The following is a 14,640-nucleotide window of genomic DNA, read 5'->3' as shown; positions in this document are numbered from 1 at the left end:
CTGGAATTAAAGGCATCCACCACCACTTCCACCCAGCTGGGTACTGTCTTTCAGTCAGCCACTTAAAGACTTGTTTCTGGCCGGGCGGTGGTGGCGCACGCCTTTAATCCCAGCACTCGGGAGGCAGAGCCAGGTGGATCTCTGTGAGTTCTAGGCCAGCCTGGGCTACCAAGTGAGTTCCAGGAAAGGCGCAAAGCTACACAGAGAAACCCTGTCTCAAAAAAAACAAAAAAAAAAAAAAAAAAAAAAAAAATAAAGACTTGTTTCTAGACAACTTGACAGCTCTGGTTCAGATCAGTAGAGGCCTCACTAGTCTTCATCTCCAGTAGGTCTGGTCTAAGGGCACAGTAAATGACTGTCAAGTGAGACCACTTCAGCATCGTCTTTCATCTAAGAGCTTAGTGGATTTCAATTAAAAATCTAGATTTATTTAATTTTATCTGTATGAGTGTTTTGCTTGCATATATGTGTGTTGTATGTATGTGTACCATGAACTGCCTGGTGTCCATGTGGGCTAGAAAAGGGTATCAGCTCTCCTGGAACTGGAGTTACAGACAGTTGTGTGCTGCCACCTGGATACTGGGACTCAAACTTGGGTTCCCTGCAAGAGTAATGTGTGCTCTTAACCATTGAGCCTTCTCTCCAGCTCCCTACTTTTTGATGAAGGCCTCATTATGTTGTACAGAATAGTGATCGTTCTGTTTGAGCCAACCTAGTTGCTTAGAATATAGGTGCACACCACCATGCCTGGTTTTTACATTTATTATTTGTTATTTATTTTTATTGGCTGATTTTTTTTTTAGAGACAGTATTGCTATGTAGCCCAGGCTGGCCTTGAACTCACCATCCGCTTTATTTTCCTATGTATATCTGTTAGTTTTGTGTTGTGTTTTTTGTTTTGTTTTTGTTTGTTTGTTTGTTTTGTTTTGTTTTTTTGAGACAGGGTTTCTCTGTGTAGTTTTGGTGCCTGTCCTTTGTAGCCCAGTCTGGCCTTGAGCTCACAGAGTTCTGCCTGGCTCAGCCTCCCAAGTGCTGGGATTAAAGGTGTGCACCACCACCACCCGGCCTCGTGTATTTTTTAGGTGCATTGTTTCGGTGTATTTTACGTCTTTTAACATTAAGAGTTGTTTCGCTTTTTTTTTTTTAAAAATATGAATTTACCATTTTATCATCCACTGGAGGAGAGAGAGAGAAGGGAAGAGAATGACTACAGTCTTGGTATCATGACCACTAGTCAGGGGAAAAATATTCTTTCCTTTCCCGCAGTGTTCCTCTATCTGCCTATGGCTGCTGTGCATCATGCCAGTGGCCACCAGTACTGCGGTCGTGCATAGGAGCTGGGGTGGAGGAACGAGGAAGGGACTAGAGCAGAAAGCCCAGAGGGATTTCCCCTTTTCACAGAGCTTCTCCTCTCTCCAGTGAGCACTTCTGCTTTGTTTCGGTCAGTCCAGACTGGACAGAGCTGGAGGGAAAGTGAAAACCTGTCTATTAAGTTTCTGGGAACTTGAAGTCATGCATCTTCAGTCTGCTCACTGTCACTACATACGAGAGTCCTTAGGACACTGTGTGATGGTTTTTGTTTAGTATCTGTAGGTGTGTTTAGAGCTGGGACCCTTTAATCCAGTTCCTCATGCTGTGGTGAACCTCGACCATAAAGTTATTTCGTTGCTACCCCATAACTGTAATTTTGTTACTGTTTTGAATCATCATGTAAATATCTGATACGCAGGATATCCGATATGCCACCCCTGTGAAAGGGTCATTGGATGACCCCCAAAGGGGTTGCGACCCACAAGTTGAGAGCTGCTGGTTTAGAGGAACAGAGTAGCATGTGCTTATTCATCTTCCCTGGATCCAGAATGTGTTTAGTTTTGATTTTAAAATGTGTTTTTTAAAATTTTGACCAATTCTCTGTGTGTGTGTGGGGGGGTGTCAGGGGCAGGGACAGGTGTATCATGGTATTTAAGTGAATTTGTTAGTCCATTCTCTGTGGTGATATTGTGTTCCCCAAAATATTGTGCACGCTAATAAACGTATCTGGGGGTCAGAGAACAGAACAGCCACAATATTAAACATAGAGGATAAGCAGTGGTAGCACACACCTTTAATCCTAGCATTCCAGAGGCAGAAATCCGTCTGGATCTCTGTGTGTTCAAGGATACAGCCAAGCATGGTGACTCAAGCTTTAATCCCAGAAAGTGAGCCTTTAATCCCAGGGAGTGATGGCAGAAAGCAGAAAGGTATATAAGGCGTGAAGACCAGAAACTAGAAGCTTTTGTCTGGTTAAACTTTTAGGCTTTTAGCAGCACAGTTCAGCTGAGAGGCATCCAGTCTGAGGAAACAGGATCAGCTGAGGAACTGGCAAGGTGAGGTGGCTGTGGCTTGTTCTGCTTCTCTGATCTTTCAGCATTCACCCCAATACCTGGCTTCAGGTTTGATTTAATTAATAAGACCATTTAAGATTCCTGCTACAATTATCTTCTACCATATGGGTCCCAGGGGTTGAATTTAGGGTTAGCAGGTGTGGGGCAAGCAAGTGCTTTTGCCAGGTAACCCACTTCTCTGGCCTTGGGCCCAATTGTTTGCCATCTGAGTTAAGTTTTGTTTTCAATCTGTTCCTGTTAAGATATTATGATATATAAAGATACCAGTTAATGTAGTGAGTTGTAACAACTCAGGGAAAAATGCTTTTTTTTTTTTTTGTAAGCTGTAGACAGCTTAGTATTGGGCAAACTGCAGAATCACAGGTGAGTCAAACAGGTAACTAATTTGATGTTCTTGTACATGGTATATATATCTGCTAGGACCCTAAATTTGCTCCATAAAAACTTATTGGCATTTAAAATTATATTTTGTTCTGGCTTCTTCTAGCTCTCTGTCTAGGTCTTGTAATGTTAGTAACTCTTTCCTACTTCTCCCACATTTTTCTTTCCATGCACCAGCCGAGGACTTCTTTCTTCACTGAGTTTTATTTGCAGTCTCCTAGATGGGGCCCCCTGGAGGGGTACCACAACTGTTGTCTCAGACCTACCCCGGGAAGAAGCCAGGTTCAGTCATCACCGCAGTTCTCTAAAGGACAGTTAGGGATACCTCTTCAGAGGAGCCATTGATGGTAACAGGACATAGAGAATCCTCTTAAATCCTGCCTGGATGCTATCTGGGAGGGTAAGGACTAACTTTAGTCCAGATAGTAATTTCTTCTGGTGAAAAGTGCTGGAATCAGATCCCTAGATTTTCATGGTAGAAATGAGTTGTAGCCCTCAATTTTAGCCCATCTCCTAAACGTTTTTAGGGTTACTTCTTTAGAGGAGGGAATGTTACAGTGAAGAATGGACTGCCTCTAGGTGAAGACATGCCATTGTTTTGTCCCTTAACAGTTAACATACTGGGCAGGTCAGTCAAAAAGCTCTTGGTAGGTTTGGCTGAGGATCTACCTTAAGCTATGCTTAAGAAGTAGTAGGAGAAAGAAGTATTCTCACAATGATAAAAATATGTTTCCTCCCCAGAATTCTTGCCCTCTTGCAACCACACCAGAGCCACCATAAAGTTCTGTTGGATTTGCCCCCTTTTCTTTTTGATGTTAGCCTCAGCCTAAGTGTGCTTCTCTGGTACTTGAGGCCTTTTTAGTCTTTCGCTAACCCTTCCTTCCTGGTTATGTGGCTGCTTGTCTGCCATGTGGTTGATCTCCATGCTGGCCTAACTCAAACAGAATGATTTTCTCACTCCTCCCTCCCTCTCCTCTTTCCCTCCCTGCCTCCCCCTTCCTCTCTCCTCCAGGCTGCTGTCTTACAGTTTGCCCCCTTGGGGTTTTTTCTTTCAAATTCTAAAAATAAATTGTCTTGGAGCTTTCAAAAAAAAAAAAAAAATCACACTGTGGCATGGACTTTATTTCTGCGAGTTTGTGACTGGTTGCTTAGGCTTTATGCCAGATAACCTGTTTTTGTATTACGTAGCTTAAATTTTTGGTTCCTCCCCCTCCCCCGAGTTAGAGTAAGTAAATGTTCTGGGACTAGATTTAAGCCTTTTCTAACAGTCTTTTTTTTTTTCTTCTTTTTTCTTTGTAGAATCATTGGGGTATTTTTCTAGCATTGTTTTCTAGCAGAGCTTCCCAGCTACTTTTGGTGGTGCTGGTGTGAACCAGGGCATTATGCATGCCAGGCAAGCTGTCTACCCTCAGCTGTACCCCTGTTCCTTCCAGTAGCATTGGTTCTTGACCTTTGAGACTGTTCAGCTTTGAACCTGTAATGATCCTCCCACTTTAGCCTTCTGAGTGATGGGATTACAGACTGAGCCACCATGCTTTGCCAGATAATATTTCTCTTCTCCATGAAGGAGTTAAGTCTACTTTTGAAAGTAGACTGGCCTTTGGGAAGTTACAGCTCTTGGTCATTAGCAGGTGTGCTCTCTTGATGCTTTTTAGTACATATCCTGTTATATATTACATATGCAGCATATCAGTTTGCTTACAAATGTTTTATTCTAAAGTCTGTGGCATTTATAGTTTACAATAAAGAAATGGCCTTTAAGTAGATCCTTAACTATTAAGCATCTTATCAATGAGACATTTAAGTGTTTAAATGCCTTGTTTATTGAAATTTCACAATTTCTTTCCTTTTCTTCCCTTTCTCCCTTGTCCTTCCCTACTTTGTTTCCTCTTTTCCCCCTTCTTTCCATCCAGTCTTTCTTCCAACCCTCCTTCTGTTCTTCTTTCCTTGATATGGTCTCAGGTATCCTAGGCTGGCTTTTAACTTCTGACTCTTCTTCCTTCACCTCCTGAGTGCTTAGATTACAGGTGTGTACTACCATGCATGATTATGCGGTGCTGGGAATTGAACCCAGGCCTTCCTGCATGTCAGGCAAGCACTCTTGCCAATTCCACTATATCTTTACCTAGAAGCATTGTGATTTCCTAAGAGCTTTTGATTATGAAAATGTCATGTACACAAAACCAGAACACTGAACATTCATTTATTCAGCAATGATCACCTTTTGCCCATCTTCTTAATTTTTTCCTAGATTTTTGTTTGTTTGGTTGGTTGGTCGGTTGGCCTTTGTTGTTTCTTTTTCTGGAGTACTTTAAAACAATTCCTAGTAGTTGTGTCATTTCCTGTGTAAGTGCAATGTTCATTTTGAAGAACTGAGAGAGCTCAAACACTGGAGATCTAAGACTGGTTCAAGCCCTGCCTTTGTCGCCTGTTAACCTTTGTGATCTTAAGCAAATTGCAGAGTGTTTGAAAATAAGTTTCTTCATAGGCAAAACAGGGAGCATGATTTCTACTTTACTTACAAAGTGCTCTAAGGAGGGCTGGGGATGTAGTTCACTTAGTAGAAGGCTTGCCTAGCATGCACAGACCTCTGGGCTTTTCTTCCCAGCACCATATAGACTAGGCATAGTGGCACATACCTTTAATCTGAGCATTTGGGAGGCAGAAATAGGAGTATCAGAGGTTTAGTAGCAATTTCAGGCCAACCTGAATGATACAAAACTCTGTTTCAAAACCAAAGAAAGAACAGGACAAATGAGATAATGAATATAAAAATATTTTTGTAAACTTCAAATGCTAGACCCCTGACTTTTCTCATAAAATGTAACAGTAATACACAGGCAGTGTGGGGGCTCTCTGGGACCACCAGGGCCAACAAAGTGTCGATCTGAGTGAGACAAGAAGAAAATCTGATTCAACACTACTCAGTAGCTAGTGTTGGTTTAAACTTCTATAGTCCGACACCGGGCAGCTTAGTTAAGCATATATAAGCACAGAACAATTTTGGAAGAAAGTTTCCTGGTGATAATTAACTCAATCTGCATGTACAACAAAGCTTAAGACATGATTACATTGAAACTCTTTTCAAAGTACATATGACCTCTTCCATAAAGATGAGATCTGTTGACTGAGAAACAGTGCATAAGCTAGGGTCTAGGGAGAATGTCTGAGATAAACGTAAGAGTCTGGGGGAGCCAGGTGTGGCCTGGCCCTACAGATAATGGCAGAGGTCACCAGACTATCCACATCCATTCCCAACCTTCTGGGCAGAAAACAGGTTATACATCTCTCCCTTTGAAGAGACAGCCCTGTGTCTTTAACATTCCTGGTTCCCCTAGTGCTTCTCTGTGAGCACAAGAACCTCTAGATATATGTAGCTTGAGTTACACAGGTTCCAGAGGGCCAATATGGCCCCTCTTCTAAGAGGGTAACAGTACCTAGATAGCTTTTCCCCAAATTTCCAGTGTATTGTTCCCAACTTGAAGATTAATGCTACAGGGAATTGATGAGAGTGGGTTATCCACCTGGTGTTTTGGTTCGAACAACACTTGAAATCACTGATTTAAGAATTCAGCAGCTGGTAATAGTGTACTGAAGAAGACGGATATCTTCATCTGAAGATTGCAGTAAAGCCGGGCGGTGGTGGCGCATGCCTTTAATCCCAGCACTGGGAGGCAGAGCTAGGAGGATCTCTGTGAATTCGAGGCCAGCCTGGGCTACAGAGTTCTAGGAAAGGCACAAAGTTACACAGAGAAACTCTGTCTCAACCCCCCCGCCCACCCACCCCCCCAAAAAAGAAAAAAAAGATAGCAGTTTCTTCATTTACTTTTTTACCCCCTCCCTGCCAGGTTCTGCTACGTAGCTGCTGGCTACCTGGAACTCACTATATAGACTGGGCTGGCCTTGAACTCACAGAGCTCCTCTACCTTTGGAGGCATGAGCACCATGCCCAGCCCCAATTTTGTAATTTTTACTTTCTTAGCATTTTTGAGGTTTTATGTACCTATTTAAATGTGAAGTTCAGTGAGTTTTGAGAAGTATGTGTACACAGCTTGTGAATGTCCATCACTGTAGATTTCTTATACGTAGTCAGTCTCCATCCCTACCCTCAAGACAACCATTCATTCCTTCCTCCATCATTACTTTTGATTAGTTCTATTTTTCCAGTAGAGCCCTATGAATGAGGGGAGAGAGTGTGTACTCTTGTACTTTGCTCGACAGAATGTTTTTTGAAGAACTGTTTAAGAAATTTCGGGCTGGAGAAATGGCTCAGAGGTTAAGAGCACTGGCTGTTCTTCCAGAGGTCCTGAGTTCAATTCCCAGCAACCACATGGTGGCTCACAACCATCTGTAATGAGATCTGGTGCCCTCTTCTGGCCTGCAGGCATGCAGGCAGAATACTGTATAAATAAATAAATCTTTTTTAAAAAAAAAAGAAATTTCATGTTATGGCAAAGCCATTATACATTCATCTTTTTATAGACATTTGGGCTGTTTCTAATTTTTTTAAATTATAAATGAAGTGTTTATGAACATTTGTGCACAAGTCTTAGTGAGGAGTTGGATTTTTCATTTCTTGTGGGTAAATATCTGTCTTGGATAATGTTGAAAAAATTTTTTTTCTTCAATTTTTTTTGTTTGTTTTTTCAAGATAGGGTTTCTCTGTGTAGCTTTGGAGCCTGTCCTGGACACTGTAGACCAGGCTGGCCTCAAACTCACAGAGATCTGCCTGCCTCTGCCTCCCGAGTGCTGGGATTAAAGGCGTGCACCACCACCACTGCCTGGCTGAATAGATTTTTTTTTTATTCCCTCCCTCCCTCCCTCCCTCCCTCCCTCCCTCCCTCCCTCCCTCCCTCCCTCCCTCCCTCCCAACAAACTCATTGTGTAGCCAGTGATGATCTTGAACTGCTGATTTTGCCTCTACTTCTCAAATGCTGGATTTAAAGGAGTGAACAACTGCTTCAGGCTGGATAGATTTTCTGAATGTGCTGGATATAGTTAGCTTTCTGTGAAACTGTCAAATTGTTTTCCAAAGTAGTTGGACCACTCTTATTCCTGTGAGCAGTCTTTACCAGTTCAGTTACTCGGAACTTTAATCCTTGGTGTTTGATATGCATCTTTAATTTTAGCCATTCTGTTGTCTGTAGTTTCTCACTGTGATTTTTCTCTCATATATTACATCCCGACTGCAGTTTTCTCTCTCTCCTCTCCTCCCACTCCAGCTCCCCCCCCCCCCCCCCCCCCCAATCCACTTCTCCTACATTTCCCTTCAGAAAAGGGCAGGCCTGCCAGGGATAACAACCAAACATGGCATATCAATTGCAATGGCAACTCTCCTCATATTAAAGCTGGATGAAGGGGCTGGAGAGATGGCTCACTGGTTAAGAGCACTGGCTGCTCATCCAGAGGATCTGAGATCAATTCCCAGTACCCACATGTTGGCTCACAGCCATCTGTAACTACAGTTACAGGGGATCTGACAGCCATTTCTGGCCTCCAAGAGCACTGCGTGAATGTGGTGCCCAGACACACATGCAAGCAGAACACCCTTCCACATAAAAATCAAAGATTAAAAAATATTAACAAAAAAAGCTGGATGAAGCTACCCAATGAGGGGAAAGGGGTCCCAAAAGCAGGCAAAAGAGTCAGAGATAGCCCCTGTTCCCACTGTTAGGGATCCCACAAGAAGACCAAGCCACAAAACCAAAACATATATGGGAAGGGCCTAGGTCAGACCCATGTAGGCTACCTGACTGTTGGTTCAGTCTCTGTGAGCCCCTATGGGTCCAGGTTAGTTGATTCCATCTTACTATGATTTAAATAGCATTTTCTTTTAAGTATCTTTTGATATGCTTACGGCCATTTGTATATTATTTTATTTTGAGACAGGGTCTCATGTAGCTCAAACTAGCCTTGAACTTGTTATGTAGCTGATGATGATAACCTTGAATCTCTGATTCTTCTGCTTTTACTTCCCAAGTGCTGGGATTATAGGTATGCACCATTATGCCTACATGGTGCTAGGGCTTTGTGTATATTGAGAAAGCGCTCTTTATCAACTGAGCTGTGTCTTTAGCCTCTGTGTGTCTTTTTCTAGGGAAGTGTCCTTAGGAATCTTTTACCCATTTAAAAATAAACTTGTGCTGGGCAGTGGTGGCACACGTCTTTAGTCCCAGCACTCGTAAGGCAGAGCCAGGTGGATCTCTGAGTTCGAGGCCAGTCTGGTCTACAGAGCGAGATCCAGGGCAGGCAGTAAAACTACACAGAGAAACCCTGTCTCAAAAAACCAATAAACAAACAAACGGACGGACGGACAGATAATAAATAAGTAAAAAATAAACTTGCCTTGTTATTGAATTATAAAATTTATATATTCTGAATAGACATCATTTATTAGAAATGTGTTGCCCTCCCCCCATGAAGTACCTGATTTTTGTTATATTTCTGTCTGGGTGTATGTGTATGCGTGTGTGTATGTAGGCTTATAGCATGGTGCTTGAATGGAGGTCAGAGAACAACTTGTGGGATTTGGCTGGCTCTTTCTACCATCTGAGGACATGAGGATTGAACACAGGTTGTCAGGCCTTTACCTACTGAGCTAGCTTATTGGCCCAGCATTGATTTTCCCCCCAGATAGAAATCCACTTGTACTGACACTTTTTGCTAAAGAACTAGTCTTTCTCCTGTTGAATGGTTTTGCTACTTTACTGAAAACTAGTTGAGCATTTTGAACTTTACATTTTGCTCTGCCATTCTCTAAGTCTCTCCTTAAATTCAATTCTACAGTATCTATAACTTTGTAATAATCCTTAAAGTTAAATAGTACAAAATTTCCAACTTGATTATTTTATTTTCCCTTATGCTTGTTTTGGCTGTTACAGATTACTTATTTTTTTTAAAACTCTTTCTGACACTTAATAGAGCTACTTTTGGAGGTTAGCTTATTTTTGTCTTCATCTCACTTTTTTTTTTTTTTTTTTTTTTTGTTTTTTTTCAAGACAGAGTTTCTCTGTGTAATTTTGGTGCCTGTTCTGGATTTCACTCTGTAGACCAGGCTGGCCTCGAACTCACAGAGATCCCCCTGCCTCTGCCCCTTGAGTGCTGGGATTAAAGGCATGTGCCACCACCACCCGGCTCATCTCACTTTTTAAAAACTTAAAAAAAAATTATTTTTGAAACCAGGTTTTATGTAGCCAGGCTGACGTCAAACTTGATGATTCTAAATTTCTCGTCTTTGCATCTGCCTCTTGATGTGTTGGATTAGGACCACCCCCTTCACTACACACACACACAGCACAACCCCTTCCCCCACCAGATATTATTGGTGTTGGGGATTTAAACTCAGGACTCCATGAGTGATAGGCAAGTACTCTCCCAGCTGAGCTGTCTCTCTAGTTCCTTTTCTAACTTCTCTAAAAGTGTATTTTCACAATATACCCAGTGTACCAAAATGCTGTTTGGTGGACAGATGATTGCTGTTTAACCTGACGGTTGCCTCCTTCTAATTTCTCATTCTTTGCAGTGTTGAGCTGTCACTCATTTAATACTTTATTGAGCTGTGTTGAATTTAGGATTAGTTGAACAGAAAATGCCTGTCTTTCCTGAAGTCAGGCATAGGTTTTTCCTAATTACCTTAATGATTAGTTAATATTTCAATTTTCTTGTGAGATATGTAGATATATTATCTCCCCTCCCCCTTTGCAACATTGGATCTTGCTTTGTATCTCAGGCTAGCTTGGAACTCATTATGAATCCCAGGCTAGCCTTGAACTCATGGTAATTTTCCTACTTCTGCCTTTCTAATGCTGGGATTACAGGAAGGAGCCATCATATCTGGCAGACATTAATGTTTCTGTGTCTTGTTTTGTTAGCCCTTTGTAGTCTTTCTAGAAATTTACTAAGTTGCAGGATTTACATGTAATGTCTTTGAAGCTTATTATCAAACTTTATTGTATCTAAGCTGGATTTAAAAAGTCTTGCATTCTTAAAAACCAGCCAGTATATTATATAGGAAGTTGTATGAATGGTTTTGGAAGCAAACAATATTAACATTTCTATTTTATGTCTTTCCATATCCAGAGGATGCCAGCCCCCATCAGATTGCGGGAGCTGATCCGGACCATCCGGACAGCCCGAACCCAAGCTGAGGAACGAGAAATGATCCAGAAAGAATGTGCTGCAATCCGGTCATCATTTAGAGAAGAAGACAATACATACCGGTGTCGGAATGTGGCAAAATTACTATATATGCACATGCTGGGCTACCCTGCTCACTTTGGACAGGTAGGCTGAGGGGAGACCACATCTAGCAAGGACACTTCTTTTTTGATGACAGTGACTTAGGGAACCAATCAAACCTTTCCTGGCAGGGAGGTGCCTGTAGTTTGCAGTCTGATCATTGTGGCACCAAGGGTAGGATGGAGAGAGCAATCGTGTACCTGGAAAGGCATGATATTCCCTCGTTTGTTCTCTCTTGTAATTCTTTATGTGGATCAGAGGTTTTTTTCCTTTTCAGTGGTGGCCCCTAGCTTAAATATTTACCAGACTAACCAGAGGACTACTTCTGCCAGAGGACCTGGGCTATAATGAATATTTAATTAGTGTTTGCTGATTGTTTTCTTAGTTACTTTCCTTGTGTATGATATATGGGAAAATGTCATGACAGATGCTTTTAAGTTAAAGATACTAAGTGGATGCCAGGTACTTGCATTTTATTTTGTCCCGATTTCCTCAAGTCTTAGTTGCTGCCACTCTTGTTCAACTCTGTCTGCCTGCTGATTCTCTTCCTGACACAAATGTCTGCTCTTTGCTTTCTCCAGTCTGCACTGAGGATGATGGTTTCAGTTGCAGGTGCTTTTTTCTTTTGATGCTTTTATTGTGATAAAAGGGGCTTAGGGTTTAGTCATAGAAGAAATATGAGTTGTTTAAAAATTTCTTAAGAACATTTTTAGTCTCAAATTCTATTCTACATAAGTCAATGCTAACTAGTCTTTTTAAAGGAATGGACTGCAAAATTGAAAGGAAGTACAACTCTAGGGAAGAAGTACTCACATGGCCTTTCTCAGATAACTTGACACGTCTGTCGGGACAGCAGGCAGCTTGTCTATTTAGCTCCTGCCTCTTAAAACAGTCCTCAGACGGAGTTTTGTCATACTGCTCTCAGTCAGTGTTCTCTTACGTTGAGGGCTGTAAGTGGAGTCAGCTTCTTTAGAGATACACAATTAGGCACGGAAGAGCATTAGTTCTGAGGAAAACTAAGGTATTACTGTAAGAAGAAAGGAGACTGGGTTAGAAGAAAGTGAGCAGCAAAAATAGCAGCGATCTCCTGTGGATGCGTTCATTCATTATTTGATTTCCACGAGAGTAGTCCTAAATAGCGCTGTTATTCACATCTGTCGTTAGCAGTTTTCTAAAAAAAATATAACTGGTGCCTCCTTTGATACAAATTTTATATTTTATTCTTATAGAATTAATGGAATCAGAGCCTAAAGATGCTAATATTTCAAGGTATAGGCTACTTAAATTTGATCCAAATGATTGCTGTATACTACATGGCATAATAGAAAACATGGGTGTCCATATAGTCTTGGTTGGTTTTCATTTGAAACATCAAGTCAGATTTATAGAAGTGTGATATTAGAATTGAGCTTTAAAAAGAAAAGGTAACCTGGTTGAGAAAAGACTCAGAATCCTTCCAATGGGAGATGCCCAGTGTTAACATCTTGTGAACAGCACATTTATGTATCCCCAAGAGAGTTCTAAGGGGGAAACTCTTGAATCTAAAGTCAGAGTAGATTTAATGTTTGGAGATTTTGTTTTGAAAAAAGATACTCCTGTATGCACATGTATACATACACACAGAGTTAAGGTTCATTTCTATAACATGATTAAATAAAATTACATGGGTCAAGGTATAGTTTAGTGGTGGAATTCCTTCCTAGTATATGTAAGGCCTACATTTGATCCATAGTACCACATTAAAAGTAATAACTTTCAAGGTATAGGTGACTTTTTGGGGAATATTTGCAACTTAATTATTTGATAAAACTAAATTTTTAGTTGAAAAGAGTGAATATTCAAGAAAGCTATGGTAAAATTTTGGTTAAAAAAATAAAGATATTTCTGTTTGGGGCTAAGAATTATAATTTTAAGTCCATTACTCTGTTTCTTTTACTTAAACAAGTTCCTTCTTTATTCATGTCTTAATTTCCTTTATAATATGCCCATAAAAAAGGTTCATATCTTGATTCTGTCACTTCCAGGTATGAGGAGCAGCCATTCTTGTTTAATTGTGTATAACAGCTGCCCTGTAATTGCATTTTATTTGTCAGATGGGCTGTTCATTTTGGTAGTCAGGAGCTATATGCTGGTCATTGAGCTCTTGAAATACAGCTAATTTAACTAAGGTGACTATTAAAATAAAATTTTCTTGAGTATTGATTCAGTTATTGGAAAACTTTTAAATGTGTTTTAAGCAACTTGGATACGTGAGTTTATCTGTATATTTTATGAAATTGAAATATAGTTAAAATATTTCTACTGAAAATGTATACAAATTGAAATGTGCTATAAGTGTAAAGTACATACTGTATTTAGAAGCCTCATACACAAAAGTGTAAAATATTGAAAACTTTCTATGATATGTTGAAATGATACTTTAGATAAATTGGTTAAATAAAATATATTATTAAAACTAATTTTACTTGTTTCTTTTTAATTTTTAATGCAGTGTCTAGCATGATGCTGTCAATAGAAACAAAATGTGAAGAGCCAGGCATGGTGGTGCATGCCTGTAATCCCAGCACTTGGGAGGCCGAGGCAGGAGGATTGCTGCACTTTTGAGGCTAGCTTGGGCTACATAGCAAATTTGAGGCAAGCCTGGGCTACATAGTAAAACCCTGTCTCAAAAATGCCAAGAAAAAAATTTTTTTAATACCAAGAAAAATTTTTAATGAGACCCAAAAAAAATGTAAATTTTTTTAGTAGCCACTTAAAGAAAAATCTCATTTAAGTTTTACAGTAAAACCTGGAGGTAGATATCCTATGGAGAGGGAGCCAGAAAAAAAAATTAAATTCAGAGTTTTAAGTGACTTGTTTAAATTTATTCAGCTAGTAAATAAATACTAGACTATACTTCAGCCTTACGTAACACGTATTCAGTTTTTGTGCTTAGTTAAATTCTATAAATAGTTATTTCCATTAAGTTTATTTATTTTAATCCTGCCAAACAACAAAGTGACCAAGACAGCAAAAACTTCCAGCATCGATTTAAAAGAATAAAATAGTTCAAAGTCAGAATTAGGAGGAGAAACTCAAAACAGGCCAGTGTAGCTGTTGTTGAGTCGGCCAGAGCAGGAGAGGGGCAGTTAGCTCCACAGGTCCAATGCCAGAATCCAAGAACAAGCCTGCAGGGGCCAGACTGTCCAGGGTGAACTCCACCTTTCCTGTTTTCCTGTCCAGTGATTGGGAACAAGAGTTTGGATTGTTCCCCTTTCCTTCCCTCTCTTCTTCTCTCCCCCCTTCTCCTGTCTTGTCTCCCCCACCTTTTTCCTTCTCTTTAAGCTCTTTGACCATGGTATGTCAGTGTCCTCATCTGTAAAATGGAGACAATCCTAACCTCTACATAGGGCTATTATGAAGACTGAGTTAATAAATGTTAGACATTTATGATTTGTACATAAAACATTACCTATTTTATCATTTCCTGGAGGAGAGCAAACACAGCTTTTGGAAGTACTGAATTCTAAGAGATTGTCTTCCATTCATCTTTATCATCAGCGTTTATGTCAGAAACAGTACCCATAGCATTTTATACCAGAAATAGTAAAACATTTCTCCAAAGGTGTGTAACCTTTCACTTGTGTCGTTTAGACAC

At 40.4% G+C, this 14,640-nt stretch overlaps 1 protein-coding gene across 1 annotated transcript in view; it reads left to right on the top strand.

Moving 5' to 3' along the window:
- Window positions 1-14,640, top strand: part of Ap1g1 (adaptor related protein complex 1 subunit gamma 1) — a 96,808-nt gene that overhangs the window by 23,129 nt on the left and 59,039 nt on the right. The window contains exon 2 of the mRNA XM_059264014.1: window positions 10,845-11,048. Coding sequence (XP_059119997.1) covers window positions 10,848-11,048 — 201 coding nt within the window. The 5' untranslated portion in view covers window positions 10,845-10,847. The remainder of the gene's footprint in view (window positions 1-10,844; window positions 11,049-14,640) is intronic.

This window comes from Peromyscus eremicus, chromosome 5 (genome assembly GCF_949786415.1).
Source record: "Peromyscus eremicus chromosome 5, PerEre_H2_v1, whole genome shotgun sequence".
NCBI classification, from domain to species: domain Eukaryota; kingdom Metazoa; phylum Chordata; class Mammalia; order Rodentia; family Cricetidae; genus Peromyscus; species Peromyscus eremicus.
Note: the sequence above shows the minus strand (reverse complement) of the source record. Positions and strands in the feature narration are given on the sequence as shown.